This window comes from Drosophila bipectinata, chromosome 3R (genome assembly GCF_030179905.1).
Source record: "Drosophila bipectinata strain 14024-0381.07 chromosome 3R, DbipHiC1v2, whole genome shotgun sequence".
Classification (NCBI taxonomy): domain Eukaryota; kingdom Metazoa; phylum Arthropoda; class Insecta; order Diptera; family Drosophilidae; genus Drosophila; species Drosophila bipectinata.
Window position 1 is genome coordinate 3,060,696 of NC_091739.1, and position 14,560 is coordinate 3,075,255.

Genomic DNA, 14,560 nt, shown 5'->3' on the forward strand with positions numbered 1-14,560 from the left:
TAATGTAAAAAAGGTCATACTTCAAAATGCGACACGTTTTTCAAAGAGTGTGGCAACATTAGTTATTTTTTTTCCCCGAAAAAATAATAAACAAAAATGGACACACAGATGTTTCGTGTGCATTGTAACAAGTGCTACAAGCGTCCAGATGCTGAAAGTACAGTACCATTTTATCTGTCTCGTTGCCACCACATTCAGTGCAGCTCCTGCCTGCACGAAACTGCCCCGGACAAAAGGTGCGCGGTGTGTGAACTGCCCTTCTTAGGATGCCTTATAACCCAGAACATGCCAACTAACGTGGCTAACTACTTCGAGAATCCCAGGAGGTTCTTTAATTTATATAGAGATGTCTGCAAGTTTCAGGCTGATCAGAGAGCATCAGATAACCGAGGATTCCTACTGACCTTGAAAAAGTTTGAGGAGATGCAACGGCAACATGCCGCCTACCTCAAAATGGACACACAGTTTAGGGACCAATTAATGCTGGAGAAGGACCGCGTTGACAAAATAAACCACTACATCGCATACTACGAGCAAGTTACTGCGGATTTGGACCGATCAATTGCTGAAGACTCCTTATTTAGTTTCGACGATTTGGAAGATCGGCCCATCACTCCCCCGAACGACAGTTCCTCAGACAGCACGGAGTCTGAGAACACGCAGGATACCTTCGATCTGGACACGGAGATGAAACTGGCTTATAAGAAAAGCGGAAGGGAATCACCTCTCGAATTCTCTCAGAAGAGAATCATGAGACCTAGAATTCCTAGCATAGACCATGATGATTTAAATTTTTAATGAATGTAACTGATTTTAATTTGTGTAAATATAAGTAAGAATTTTATCTATTTTAAACTACATTGTTATACACTTTTCTTTCTGTGTAGGACATCATATGGAAGATCCATATATAGCCTCATTTTGTATTTGTCATTTGGTCACACTATCAAAACAGCAAATATTGTTCGTGGCAAAGAACGTAAATATTCTTAATATATTCTATAATATACGACCTCGGACATGCATGATATCGCTAAGAAGCCGGTTCACCTGGCTGGCTCCACCAGCACCGCCGAAAAGCTATGCTTTGACAAAAATGAGTTCATGAAGGTGAGAAATTTAGTTGAGAATTAGGCCTAACACTGCACCACGCATTCTTCAAACAGGCAAACTTTTCTGTGGACGAATTCCTGCACAAGAATCGCAATGCTCCTAGCCTGGAGCAGCTGAGGGACAACCTGGGGCTTTACTTAAAGGGTTTGCGGGCGGCGATGATCGACCTGATTAATGAGGATTACGCCGACTTCGTCAACCTGAGCGCTAATCTAGTTGGGTTGGACCAGTCAATTGAAACGATTCAGCGACCTCTTGAGCAATTCCGTGCCGACATAGAGAGCATTCACAGCCTGATTGACGAGAACGTAGCGGATCTGCGGGCCCAGTTGGAGGAGAAGCGACGGTTACGGGAATTTAAGCGTAGCCTGCAAAGCCTTAAAAAGGTGTACGAGACAACCACCAAGCTGCAGGACCTTATTGACCGAAAACTGAGCGACGAACAGCAATCGATTGAAGCTGTTGACTTGGAGCGCGCCGCTTTGGATTTAATTCAACTAAAGTTCCATGAGAAGCACTGCTCCCAGCATCTTAATGCCGAGCAGCAATCGAAAATCAAACACCTGGAAGATCAGCTGCATCAGCATTTGCGTCGGTTCTTCAATGAAGCATTGGGCCACGCCCGTAACTCAAATGCAGAACACTTGGAGCGCTGCCTGAGGGTCTATATAACCCTAAATGCGTGTTCCCAAGCAGAGATAGCCTTCCGCGAGGACGTCGTGGCCCCATATATGACCAGTGTCATTGGGGAGCAGCAGCTACAAAACTCTCCACAGGGTCTGGCAGGCATTTACAGCAAGATCCTAAATTTTATATCCCTGCACATGACGGACCTGCTCCGACTCACTCTCTACTCGGATAAGTTTCCCGGATTTAATTTTGTAGTAAACAGCTATTGGTCTGATGTGGAAACACGCCTCGAGCTGCATATGAACTCCATATTTGCGCCTGGCAATTCAGAGGTTTTCTACGTGAAATACAAATGCACCCGCGATTTTCTCGCAAAAATAGAGGAAATCCTAGCAAGCAGCGGAGAAAAGGCAGTCACCTACTATCGTCAGCACAAGCAAACAAAAAGTTTTGAGGCGCGCTGGAACCTTCCTGTGTACTTTCAAATATGCTTTCAGGTATTTCGTTATGATCCCCATTTGTTTAAACTACTTTTTCAAACCTATTAATCTTCCAGGAAATGGCCGGAAAATTTGAGGGAAAATTGGAGCCTGTCCTGCAGGATGACACACTGGTGGCAAGTCCCGACCAAAAATCATACAGACTGTCATCCTTCAATGCCGCAATCGACGCAATGTCGCGCTGCTGGGCGGAGGGGGTTTACCTGCCAGAGGTTTTCCCCAAATTTTACAAATTGAATGTGCAAATCGTGCTGCGTCTGTCCCGCTGGATCACAGATGCCATATCCGTTTCAAAGGGAAGCAGCTTTGCAAAGTCTTACACACGCCACCAACTACTGATCGCTCTGCATGCAGACATCCGTAAATTGGACGCACATCTGCCAGATCTCCAGCGGTCGATTGTCCAGGCAGTGCCTGCAGAGCAGCGCACAAAAATCTTTAACGATGTCTTGGGAAAGTCGATGGGAGCTCTGGCCGACACACTGGGCGCTCATTTGGCCAGCATCCAAAAGACGCTGGTGGAGCTATTAATCGGAGAATGCGAGACGGAGAACGTGCGTCAAGTAAACGACTTGCCGCGCTTGTATCGCAAGACTAACCGAGAAGTTCCCACCCGCTGTTCGGCTTATGTAGAGCAGATGCTTCGCCCACTGAAAACCTTTTCCCAGCAACATGAATCGCAGTTAGGAACTCTGGTGGTGGAGCAAATCCTAACAGAGGTTGCGAGTCATATTACCAAGGCGTAAGTTTCCTAAAGTTCAGTTGGAGGCTGTTTTCCTTATCTTCGCCGTTTTTTACTTTGCAGGTACTTCACCGTAGTAAGTGACGTTCTGACCTCCGTTCAAAAGACCGAGGAATCCCTGCGTCGACTACGAAATGTCAAGAGCGGCGGCTCTGCTCCAGTTGCGAACTCAGCTGTAATGTCCGACGATGATAAAATACGCGTCCAGTTGCGAGTGGATGTCACCTCCTGGAAACAAGAACTTTCAAAACTAAACTTCCAAGCCACCCAGATTGAAAAGCTGGTGGAACTGACTAACATGGTGGAAGATAGCATCAAGCTAAAAGATGCTAGTGCGTAACGCTTTCCAAAGAGGTCACTAAACATATACACTTCAGTTTATTCTTGTTAAACGATTTCTAATCGATTTAGGCACAATGACAGATTGTATTAGGACTACGAATTGTAAATAATATTTATATCATATATAAATGCATTAAATTTCACGATCGTTATTGGTAAATACGGGCGATTGCCGGGAATTTTCTCCAGAGTTAGTCGCTGTTGGAATGAAAAAGAGATTGCGAATATTTAGCGACAGTGCTTGTCAAACTGCAGCCGTTATACTGTGCAAGTACAGATAAAGAAAACTTTAAAACGGCAGGCAGGGGACCATGCAAAACTCAAGCTCGCAAAACAGTATATACAAGGCATTAAAGGTGCGTGGATATTAAGATAAAACGGAAGTCAAACAAAATGAGCAGGCAACTGTGGAATATGAAGCTAAGCCTCGCTACATTACAGTTTTAGTTCCTCCGTGTCGGGCAGCTTGCGGAAGAACCATTGCACATGTTCCTCTGTGACCTCAGCCAGCTGAGACGGCTGCCAGTGGGGCTTCTGATCCTTGTCGATGAGCAGGGCTCGCACGCCCTCTTTGAAGTCGCTGCGCTCCAGGTGACGCACGGCTAGGCGATATTCCATAATCAGGCACTGGGCCAGCGAAAGCTGGGAGCCAAGCTCCAGCTGGCGGAACGTGACCTTCATCGACGTAGGCGACACCTTGCAGAGCGTCTGAAATAGCATGGATCGGGTGATAATTTAAGTGCGCCTAGGTTTTGCGCGAAATCGTGCCGCGGCTAAAACAGATGCTAATTGCCTGAAATCGGTCAAATATTGTACGCTAAAAGCGCGCCAAACGTTGATTGGCCCAAACAATTAACATCTGATTCTATTCTTATCACTGAACCATAACTACCGGCTGCTCACCTCAAGTGTCTTCTTTGCCCATTCGCTGCCGTCGTTCTGCAAGTTCTCCAGGATGCCCTCCACCGAGTCCGCTGCAAAGTTCTTGTTGATTTGCTCCAGAACGGGTTCCAGTGAGAACGGCTTCTCCGGCTTCGAATGGAACTTTTGCAGCAGCTCCGGCACATCGTCCGCATCCGGACAGTTGAGTAGGGCGGTCTCCAGTTCGGGGATTTTGCTGCTCTCGCAATAATGCGAGGCAATACCGGCATAGAAGACATCTCCGCCCTTTAGCCGATAGCCTGTCAGCCCCAGGTACAGCCCTAGTTTGCCCTGAAGGCGCGGCAGGAAGTATGAGCCGCCGACATCCGGGAACAGGCCGATAGCCGTTTCAGGCATGGCAAACAACGTGCGGTCCGTTGCCACGCGATATTTACCGTGTACGCTCAGTCCGACGCCACCTCCCATGGTAATTCCATCAATGATAGCAATGTAAGGTATCTTGTAGTTTCCAATTAAGGCGTTGGTGGTGTACTCCTCCCGAAAGAAGCTCTTTGATTCATCGGTGGGTCCCGCCTCGACAAGGGCGCGTACGTCGCCACCGGCGCAGAAGGCCTTCTCGCCGGTACCCTTGATGATCAGAACGGACTTGGACTTCTCGCATTTCTTCAGATGCTTGTATATCTTTCGCACCATCTCCAGGTTGATGGCATTCAGCGCCTTGGGACGGTTAAGTATGATCATACCCTTGTTGGACGATTCCGTGGCCAGCACGGAGGACGAGGATTGGCGGGCTGAGAAGGCCATTGGGGCTCTTGTTATTCTTGTTGATACCGAGACTCCGCCGATTAGCGGCAATTGGCTGCAGGTGCGATGACCGAATGTGTACACGAACCTTTGAATGGGCCTCTGCTGTACACGCGGATTAGTTTGATTTGCTAAGTAGCCTCATTTTGGAGTATTTTAATTAGCATTACTTACCATTTTTAAGTGTCTGTTCTCACTGATCCAAGTTCACAAGAGTTGCGCAATAAGAAACCAGCTGATCCAGAAGCTGCCAGACCCGGAAGTAGTTTCAGGGTGTCCCGAACTTTTATTTAAACAAATACAACAAAATTGTAAATCAAGAAAGTAACTCACTTAATGATAAATCTTTTATTTAAAATAACAAATTTAAAAAAATGTTAAAATTAAAATTAATTGTTTTTAAAGAAATTTTATCAAAAAACTTTTAAACTCATTATGTTTTCTAACCATTATTGCTTTCCAAGTTGATTTTTGTTTTGGGTTTTAATTCCTTGGATTGGTGTCCAATGGAAAGCATAAGTTTGTGAAAACATTCTTTCTTTGCCATTCTGGGTAGTCTGGCAACTCTGCATTCAAGAACACTGCAGCCCTCGCACTTATCGCGATTCGCGAATAAGAATAAGGAAAACAAGCAATTTTTTGTGTGTAGTTAACTTTATCTTTATCTGTCAACAAATAAACGGTGAGTAAACACTTGTAATTAGCACGCACGGCACTGTCAGTTCAGTTCAGTTCGGCCACGGCCAGCAAGACGCTCGTTCTGCCATTGCCATGCCCCAGTTCTTTAAATTTTCTAAGCTTCGAACAAAGCGTCGTCGCTCATCTTCCGCTTCCTCTGTTTTTGTGTCCAAGCAGATGAACTATGATGGCTTGCTATCGAAGTTAACCGACGAGAAACTGATGATCTTCGACACCGGCGAGGGAACAATTGTGGAAGGCAGCCGGATGGGAGCGCAGGATTTGCCACTTGTGGAGGATGGAGCCGTCGAGGAGGAGCAGGCAGCTCCCATACAGACGATACCAAGAAATGTCTTTGCAGTTCCGCGCGTTCCCTCTCCAACGCCCTGTCCCTCCCCGTCCCCCGCTCCCGCCCCCGTTCCCGTGACCATGTCAGGTGCGAATTTGAACCTCAAGTCGGAAAGTGCTGCTACAGCAACGCCGCAACGCAAAATATCGACGTCATCACGTTTCATGAATGCCTTCAGTCAGCTATATAGTGGCGGTAACAGTAGCGGGGCCAGCTGTGGTCACGTGGAGCCAGCCCACAGTGAAGACCCCAACCGAACGCCCACCAAAGGTATGGAATCCAAGCTGGTGGCGATGTGGCACAACGTCAAGTACGGCTGGAGCGGAAAAATGCGGCAGACGAGCTTCTCTAAGGAGCAGCCGGTGTGGTTACTGGGACGATGCTACCATCGACGCTTCACGCCGCCAGTGAGCATGGAGAGCTCCACTACCGAAATGGATTCCGCGCCCGACAATGCTACCTCGGCGTTCGACAGCATACAAGCCACATCAACATCCACATCGCTGTACCCAACTTTAAATCCGCAAAACATTGACGAAATCGTTGTGCCGCAGGAGTTGGGAATGGATGCAGTGGAAAACCAAGTGGGTGAACATCCTTGGGAAGAGGGCATCGAGGGCTTTCGACGTGATTTTTATAGTCGTATTTGGATGACGTACAGACGAGAGTTTCCAACGATGAACGGTTCCAACTACACATCGGATTGCGGCTGGGGCTGCATGCTGCGGAGTGGCCAGATGCTTCTGGCCCAAGGACTGATTTGTCACTTCATGGGACGCAGTAAGTTTCTGAGTTCCTTATCTGAATTTAAAATAACTTGTGAATCTCGTAATAGCTTGGCGCTATGATTCAGAGTCGCAATTGCACTCGACCTACGAGGATAACATGCACAAAAAGATCGTCAAGTGGTTCGGTGACAGCTCCTCGAAGAGTAGCCCCTTTTCTATCCACGCCCTGGTTCGGTTAGGTGAGAACCTGGGCAAGAAGCCCGGGGACTGGTACGGACCTGCCTCTGTCTCCTATTTATTGAAGTAAGATTAAGAGTCTTTATTGCACTTGTTTATAGCCCTTTATTAATTTATTTTTACCCAAATGCAGACACGCCTTAGAGCATGCCGCTCAGGAAAATGCAGACTTTGATAATATAAGCATCTATGTGGCCAAAGATTGCACAAGTAAGTGAAACATACAGGAAAAGTAAGATTAGTTTTACAATCAATAACAACCCTTTGTGGCTCCAGTTTCCTTATCGTTTAGTCTTTTTGCGTATTAGAATATTTTGTTATTTTCGAAGGTTATTTTTTTTAAGCGCCGTTAATTAATTACTTCAAAAAGTTAAAAAGTTTCTGATTAGAAGGAATTCCCATCCATTACCTTTTAAGTTTAGAGTCCAATAGATAGCGGTCGTGACAAACCGTCACGAAAGTGAGTAATCGGACCTACCTTTTATTACTCACCTGGATTATTTGATAAGGTCGATTAAAGCTGATAACAGTGTTTCCGTGTTTTAGTCTACATTCAAGATATAGAGGATCAGTGTAGTATTCCGGAACCGGCCCCCAAGCCGAATGTGCCTTGGCAACAGGCGAAGCGACCGCAGGCGGAAGCCTCGAAGACGGAGCATCAGCAACACTGGAAGTCTCTGATTGTGCTCATACCGCTACGGCTTGGAAGTGATAAGCTTAATTTGGCTTATGCCCACTGCCTGAAGCTGCTCCTGAGCACGGAGCACTGCCTTGGGATCATCGGCGGGAAGCCCAAGCACTCGCTCTACTTTGTTGGCTTTCAGGAGGACAGACTCATCCACCTGGACCCGCACTACTGCCAGGAGATGGTAGATGTGAACCAGGAAAACTTCTCGCTGAACTCGTTTCATTGCAAGTCGCCCCGCAAACTCAAGTCTAGCAAAATGGATCCTAGCTGCTGTATTGGGTTCTACTGCGCCACAAAGAGTGATTTCGACAACTTTATGGAAAGCGTTCAACTGGTGAGTCAGCTTTGCCACTTTTACTAAAATGCTCTAAATCCCCTCCTCTGTTTTAGTATTTGCATCCCATGCGCTGCGCTTCGGGGGCCACAGTGGATAAGATGGCCGGATCTCAGCAGGTGCCCCCTCAATCCCTACAACAACTATCCGAGCAAATAGATATGAACTACCCCCTGTTTTCGTTCTCAAGGGGTCGTTGCTTGGACCACGAGCGTGATGAGATGAGCGATTCTCTTTATAAACCGCTCATCAAACAGGTGGCAAACATGGCGCAGGAACAGGGTGTTCAGCTGATGCCTCCGCAGGCACTCGATGACAATGAACAAGACGATAGTGAAAGCGAAGAGTTTGTGCTGTTGTAGATCGTTCTCATTTCTGTGCCCGTGTCCGTTCCTGATCCCGATCCCGTTCCCTACGTGATTATTATTAGCTGTGTTATTTGCTCAATATTATTTGATTTAGTTGCTAACCGCCGTTGCTCGCTTGCTCGCCTAGAACCGCTAGAAAAACCCAACAGACCCGTATCTCAAACACAAAGACTTTGTTATAATTTTACGCATACCCATGTAGTACATAGACCCCGTTCATATATCTTGAATATTTACCGATGTCCACGTTAATCTCTCTTTTGTTCGACTTTTTGTCGCGTTCTCGCATTCTGCCAAAGTTCTCCCTGATTCCCCGACAGCAGTCCCCACAGATGCGTCTGTAGATTACATAGTCTTATGTAATTTGAGGTATTATTATTTTAAATCATGAATCTTTAATGGAATTGAATCATTTTACAAAATGGTGCCACAACTTTGTCACTGTTCTCGCAAGTATTTCATGTAGTCCTTACGTTCTAGAACTTAGCTAATTTATATAAGCCGTCTTGTAATTGTTTGATCATTAATTAGTTTTAACATCAAATTGTATATACCCTCGATTAAATTAATAAATAAATTAATTATCCTAAACACATGATACACATAATCAGTTACCCTTGGAGGACGGGATACAATAATTACAGGGAGGTTTTGAGAAAGGTGACTACAATAAGTGTGTCATTTTGTGGTTCGTTTCGGGAAGTACATCTGATTGCTAGACTAGTGACCTAATACAACCTTATGTAAACTAGAGGCCAACCTTGTCATCATTTTGGTTATTCACTAACCCTTTTAGAGGGGGAGGGTTACTTGAAAAAATCATACAATAGGCTATCCTAACTTAGGCTTACTCGGTGGAGTGCCTTCGCTTACCTATGAGTGGCTTGGGCCTCCCGTTCCAGGCGCTTCAGAAGCTTACCGAGATTCTCTCGCGCCGTCGAAGCCCTTGCCGCGTTGAGACTTATAGCCGCCTGATATGCCTTAATTGCCTCCTCAGTTTTGTCCCATCGGTGGTACAGCACGCCCAAATTCGTGTGGTAGAGCATGTTGCGCGGTTCAAGCTCAATAACACGCTTGTACACACTCTCGGCCTCAATGTATTGTTTCAGCTTTCCCAGGACATTGGCGCGAATAAACAGGATGCTTACTTCGTGGGGCAGATGCTTCAGAGCCTGGTCGGACAGGCGTAGAGCATCCTCGTGAAGACCTCTGTTATCCAGCATTGTCAGGATATTCGCCCAGGCCTTGGGCTGCCGCGGATTCAGCGCAACCGCATGCTGCCAATGGTGCAGTGCCTCGGTGAACCGTTTCTGTTCGAGAAACAAGTTTCCCATGTTGTAGTAGCAAACGGCAAAGTTGGCCCGGTGCTTCAAAGCCTTTTCATAGCTGACCAAGGCCTGGTCATATTTTTTCTGCGCGGATTGAACGATTCCCAGATTCATCCAGGCCGCTGGAAACGAAGGGTATGCCTGCAGAGCCAGTCGAATGTATTCCTCAGCGGTGTTTAACTGTCCATGCTCCCGGTAGAGGTTCCCCAGATTCATTAAAGCTGACTCGTAGCTGGGATAAAGGTCAATGGCCTTGTGGTAATGAAGGAAGGCCTTTGTATTGTTGCCCGTATCTGTGGCCAGACGTGCAATGTTGTAATGGACTTTGGCGTTGTCGGGACACACCTTCAGGGCGGATGCAAATAAATTCTCCTCGTTTAGCCAGTCCGCCACGCGTTGGCGCGTTCGTAGCATCATCACAGTGAATAGTAACATTAGTAGAGTCCTTAAAGTCGTTCTCCAAATGGGTTTGTTGGCATTAGCTTCGTACCAGTGCAGAAATCCGTAGATGGACATGAGGCAAAAGCCAATGGAGGGTACATATAGTGTTCTCTCGGCAATCACGAATCCCACTCGAATGAGTCCCGACGCCGGTAGAAAGGGAATGATCATCAGACCCAGAGCTAGCATCATTCCCGGTAGCCGACGAAAGTTCATTAGGGCTACCAACAGAATGGAGTAGAATCCGATGACTCCCTGAAGTCTGAGGTCCCAGATGCTGGTCACCAGCTTGACACAACCCAGTGCCCAGTCGTAACAGAGCCAATAGGGACAAAGCATCAGCCAGATATTCATGACCAGCAGAAATTGTTGCGACAGTCCCCGGGTCAGTATGTTTGCATTGTGGGCTATAGGATTATCCACTTCCTTGAACGTAGGCGAATCGAAGTCCTGCCACCATAGGCGTGCCATTAAGAGTCCAACAGATGCAGCGGCATACACAAAGTAACTAGCTCTGGACTGTAAAAGCTTCCACTGGTTCCGAAACTCCAGAAGGTAATAACCATTCTGAAAGTAGTCGAGAAGCACGCAAGACATAGGAATGGTGACGGCCGATTCCTTGAAGAGCATCCCCGCAGCGGAGAGTAGCAAGACGAGACCGACACTTTGGGGACTGCTCTTGCCGCAATTAGCCACGGTAAGCAAAAGACATAGCAGGTGAATCATACCAAACATAAGGTCTGCTCGTCCCACGACTCCTGAGACCGCTTCCGTGTGGATCGGATGGGCGGCGAACAAGGCAGCCGAGATTATGGCCCAACGCTCCGCGGTGATCTCCGTAACATGCAGTGAGCGCACTAGCCGCCACATGAGTAGAGTGTTCACGCAGTGGAGTATGAGATTCAGAAACTTCATATGGCCGGCGCTTAATCCCAGCATGGCGTATTCGTAGTGGAACATGAGCGTAGTCAGCGGCCGGAAGGACTTGTGTGAATCGGAGCTGAGCAGGGAGGAGCCCCAGAAGTCGTGTGTAAATATTGCCGTCCAGTTGGTGGGTAGAGTATTCACATCCTTGTTCTTCACGATGGCCACCGTATCATCGAAGACGAATGTGGCACCACTTAGACCGCCGCATCCATAGCAAACTAAGCATATCAACACCAAAATCGCCTGGCAGACCATGCTGTGCAAGGCAGCATTCTGAACATAACCCAGCCGCATCCTGGCAGGGGTTTTAGTCCAACTCGAGTCACAAATTAAATTAATTTCACACCTGCCGATTGTTTGTATACATTTTTTGTTGTGGTTGTTCTTTATCAGGCCCCAGTGCTGATTTTTGCGAAAACGAAGCTAGAGGAACAGCCAAACTAGCCGGAAAAAAGCCAAAAGGTCATTTGTGGTTTGCCATTCACATGATTAGGCGACAATCAGCTGTGTCTTTTATTGAAAACAAATCACTGAAACTTAGGGAAACAGAATTTTCACGAAAATGTCCGAGGAAATCCTTTTCGACTGCCTGCATGCAGAGATTGTTAACTACTGCCTGGACGGAAACAAGGTGGGCGAGCATAACTTCAAAACAATCTTTAAAATGATAAAAACTTCGGTTCCGCCTCCTAGGAGCACGATCTCGCCACACTGGAGTACATAGGCTTCACCACGGGATACCGGTTGATTGAACGGCTCACTCGCGAAAGTCCACGGTTCAAGGACGAGCTAGAGACCATGAAGTTTATTTGCACCGACTTCTGGACGCTAATCTACAAGAAACAGGTGGATAATCTGCGGACAAACAACCATGGCATGTACGTGGTTCAGGACAAAGCATTCCGATTCCTCACCCGCATCTCGCCGGGCACCAAACAACTGGAGCACGCACCGAAGTTTGTAGCCTTTACATGCGGGCTGGTGCGAGGAGCCCTAAGCAACCTTGGCATCAATAGCACTGTGACAGCCGAGGTTCAGAGCATACCGGCCTGCAAGTTCCACATAGAAGTAAATAGGAACTAACTAGGAAATAAGACAAGAGTTTATTGCTACAATTATAGATACTACACGCTACCCTAAACTATTTTTTCGTAAAACGCTACAACATTCCGATCAGTCCAATTGAGACGTTCCCTTAAGATCCACTCGTCGTTGGGAAATTGCGGCTGGAGAGGATTCGGGTCTGTATGTATCCCAAGGGTGGGCTGTGGTCCAATTAATATGAGCCACTTGCCTTGAAATACTCGCAGATAGTCCAGAAAAACACCGCGATTGTTAAAGTAACAAAATAACAAGGCACTTGGGGAGAACCCTTTGCAGCAGGCTTTCAGAAAATCTTGGCTTACATCATTAGTATCCTCAAAGAAGTTTAAGGGTATGAAGCTTCGCACGGAGTACTTGCTCTGCCACCAATTGCGATCGACTTCGAGACCAAATATCGAGACGTTATGACTGCCTGCTGTGGCAATTAGCCATTCTAGTAGACCACTGCCGCAGCCCACACTGAGGATGCACTGGATACCGTTGCTGGTCAGGAACTGATTGAAAAGGTCCAAGTTCAATGATGTAGGCCACACCCAGAGCAGCTTCCGCTTAAGCTGCTGGTCCAGACAATCGCCCAACGCCAGCAACTTCCGCCAGTTGCCAGCGACACCATCGGTTAGGTAATAAATTTCCCGCAAGGTATCGACTTCCGATCGCTCGTCCAACATATTGAATACTGAAAGGGTGGCAGTCGCGGAATAATATGTTTCTTCTTCTAATGCCCGGCGGAACTTGGCATTGACGTCGATCGGCACGCGGAAATATGGCGAGCGGCCAACAAGATGGTTTCGGTTCGCTTCGGCTTTTAACGCTTTACTTGTTGCTAATAAATCAACAGGCCCTGCCGAGAAGGGACATCATAACCAGTTTATCAGTTGGTGTGCTCATTTTCGTAAAAGCATTTGAAATTCTTTCGCCAGTGCATTTCACTAAAATTAGCATCCCTGGGCTGTCGGTGGTGCAATGGCGAATCTTGCACATTTTGTGCAGCGTCCGATTCGTCCAAGCTCAGCTCGTTTGAATACTCCTCGTTATCCAAATCCAGGATTATTTTACGATACAGCTGCACATTCTCTTTAGGCATGGTATCTGGCAGTGGCAAGGGAGTTTGCGCAGGGATATTCTGTTCCAGGGTCATAGGTTGGGGAAGATGAACCGCCACGGGCTCAACATTTCCCACGCTCTTAATCACGCTATTGTATCTAAGGTTTTGGGCAGGTAGTGTGATTTCCTCCGCAACGGCATTATTAGTTAATATTTCCACATTGCTTTCAAAAGTGGTGCCGGGGTGCATCGAGCGAAGGTGGCGGAGCATGTTGTCCTTCCGACTCACTGTTATGTCGCACTGTTTGCATCGATACCTTTCGCCAGTCTTATGCTGTTTTACATGCCTCGCCAGGGCATCCGTATCATTGTAGCTCTTGTCGCATAGCGGACAGGATTGACGCTCGCGCGCCAAGTGTCGTTTCATATGCAAACGAAGTGTGGTCTTGCGGAGGAACGACTTCTGGCAATCTTTGCACTTGTGACGGGTACTTTTTTGGTCGTGCTTCCTTGAATGCTGCTTCAAGTTGGCCTTGGTTTGGAAGGATTTCGAGCAGACATCGCACTTGAAGGGCAATCCAAGATCGCTGTGCGTTACCAAGTGAGATTTCAGAGAGCTCTCACTGCGAAACACCTTCAGGCACTGCTGGCACTCGTAGCGCTCCTGGTTGTGGGTGCGCAAGTGGCGTTGCAAGACAACGAGTTGCTGGAATTTCATCCCGCAAATATGACAACTGTGTTTCGATGACTGCTCATGGTTGTTCATGTGGTACTTTAAGTGTGAACGGGTGGCGAAGCGCTGGAAAAAACAATATACATACATACATTGTGGAAAGTGTATAATCAGTGATTTTGAACACTCACCCGACTGCACTCTTTGCAGCTAAACTTCTTGAGAAGATCATCGCCACAGGATAAGTGGTAATATTGGTGAGTTCGACTTCGGAAGTCTTTCTTACACACCGTGCAATGATAACCATGATCAGTGACTAGGATCTTCTGGTCCAAGGACGTTCTTTGCGTCGCATCCGCCTGTTCTGGAGCTGACTTCTGCTTGGCCACTTTGCACTCCAGGCAATCCGACACATCCGCAACCAGACAGAGCCGGCATTTAAGGTGGCCGCAGCTTTCGGTTACCAAACGATTCTCTCCAGTGGCCTCGCAGCTGCATCGCGGGCACCTATTCATTTTTTGTGAGGAGAACAAGTTACTGCAACTTGCAACTGCAACGTTTCTTCTTCATTAAATCAGCTGTGGCATCCATTCACCGTGAAACGTAAACATACATAGCTCTGTTAACTCTCAGGCGGCGTTAACATAA

The 14,560-nt window shown here is 47.1% G+C and overlaps 8 protein-coding genes across 11 annotated transcripts; 4 read left to right on the plus strand and 4 right to left on the minus strand.

Moving 5' to 3' along the window:
* The first annotated feature begins 96 nt into the window (after positions 1 to 96).
* Positions 97 to 798, plus strand: LOC108127981 (RING finger protein nenya-like). Its single transcript, XM_017245331.2, has one exon. It carries the CDS (start codon positions 97 to 99, stop codon positions 796 to 798), a length of 702 nt encoding a protein of 233 aa, XP_017100820.2.
* A 131-nt stretch (positions 799 to 929) lies between these two features.
* Cog2 (conserved oligomeric Golgi complex subunit 2) lies at positions 930 to 3,470 on the plus strand. The gene is made up of 4 exons (XM_017245453.3): positions 930 to 1,110; positions 1,167 to 2,240; positions 2,300 to 2,985; positions 3,049 to 3,470. Exons 1-4 carry the CDS (start codon positions 1,021 to 1,023, stop codon positions 3,323 to 3,325), a joined length of 2,127 nt encoding a protein of 708 aa, XP_017100942.2. The 5' UTR covers positions 930 to 1,020; the 3' UTR covers positions 3,326 to 3,470.
* Positions 3,345 to 5,308, minus strand: Hibch (3-hydroxyisobutyryl-CoA hydrolase). 3 transcript variants are annotated; one of them, XM_017245460.3, is made up of 4 exons: positions 5,188 to 5,308; positions 4,231 to 5,118; positions 3,767 to 4,035; positions 3,345 to 3,525 (listed from the first exon to the last, which is right to left on the minus strand). In XM_017245460.3, the coding sequence occupies exons 1-4, from the start codon at positions 5,188 to 5,190 to the stop codon at positions 3,519 to 3,521; spliced, it is 1,167 nt and encodes a 388-aa protein (XP_017100949.2). In that variant the 5' UTR covers positions 5,191 to 5,308; the 3' UTR covers positions 3,345 to 3,518. The 3 variants fall into 3 exon arrangements, with proteins under 3 accessions (XP_017100949.2, XP_017100951.2, XP_017100950.2); XM_017245462.3 differs by having other exon boundaries at positions 4,231 to 5,115; positions 5,188 to 5,282; XM_017245461.3 differs by having other exon boundaries at positions 3,345 to 4,035; positions 5,188 to 5,296.
* A 237-nt stretch (positions 5,309 to 5,545) lies between these two features.
* Positions 5,546 to 8,990, plus strand: Atg4b (Autophagy-related 4b). 2 transcript variants are annotated; one of them, XM_017245456.3, is made up of 6 exons: positions 5,546 to 5,695; positions 5,869 to 6,820; positions 6,876 to 7,071; positions 7,139 to 7,215; positions 7,552 to 8,027; positions 8,084 to 8,990. In XM_017245456.3, exons 2-6 carry the CDS (start codon positions 5,869 to 5,871, stop codon positions 8,387 to 8,389), a joined length of 2,007 nt encoding a protein of 668 aa, XP_017100945.2. In that variant the 5' UTR covers positions 5,546 to 5,695; the 3' UTR covers positions 8,390 to 8,990. The 2 variants fall into 2 exon arrangements, with proteins under 2 accessions (XP_017100945.2, XP_017100944.2); XM_017245455.3 differs by lacking the exon at positions 5,546 to 5,695 and having other exon boundaries at positions 5,740 to 6,820.
* On the minus strand, positions 8,759 to 11,520 carry Tmtc4 (Transmembrane O-mannosyltransferase targeting cadherins 4). Its single transcript, XM_017245454.3, has one exon. The coding sequence runs from the start codon at positions 11,383 to 11,385 to the stop codon at positions 9,265 to 9,267; it is 2,121 nt and encodes a 706-aa protein (XP_017100943.2). The 5' UTR covers positions 11,386 to 11,520; the 3' UTR covers positions 8,759 to 9,264.
* Positions 11,521 to 11,572: 52 nt separating this feature from the next.
* Trs33 (trafficking protein particle complex subunit Trs33) lies at positions 11,573 to 12,232 on the plus strand. The gene is made up of 2 exons (XM_017245465.3): positions 11,573 to 11,722; positions 11,785 to 12,232. The coding sequence occupies exons 1-2, from the start codon at positions 11,654 to 11,656 to the stop codon at positions 12,172 to 12,174; spliced, it is 459 nt and encodes a 152-aa protein (XP_017100954.2). The 5' UTR covers positions 11,573 to 11,653; the 3' UTR covers positions 12,175 to 12,232.
* On the minus strand, positions 12,176 to 12,863 carry LOC108128089 (uncharacterized). Its single transcript, XM_017245464.3, has one exon. The coding sequence runs from the start codon at positions 12,861 to 12,863 to the stop codon at positions 12,228 to 12,230; it is 636 nt and encodes a 211-aa protein (XP_017100953.2). The 3' UTR covers positions 12,176 to 12,227.
* A 196-nt stretch (positions 12,864 to 13,059) lies between these two features.
* On the minus strand, positions 13,060 to 14,446 carry LOC108128087 (zinc finger protein 586). Its single transcript, XM_017245459.3, has 2 exons — positions 14,104 to 14,446; positions 13,060 to 14,038 (listed from the first exon to the last, which is right to left on the minus strand). Exons 1-2 carry the CDS (start codon positions 14,425 to 14,427, stop codon positions 13,067 to 13,069), a joined length of 1,296 nt encoding a protein of 431 aa, XP_017100948.2. The 5' UTR covers positions 14,428 to 14,446; the 3' UTR covers positions 13,060 to 13,066.
* Positions 14,447 to 14,560: the final 114 nt, after the last annotated feature.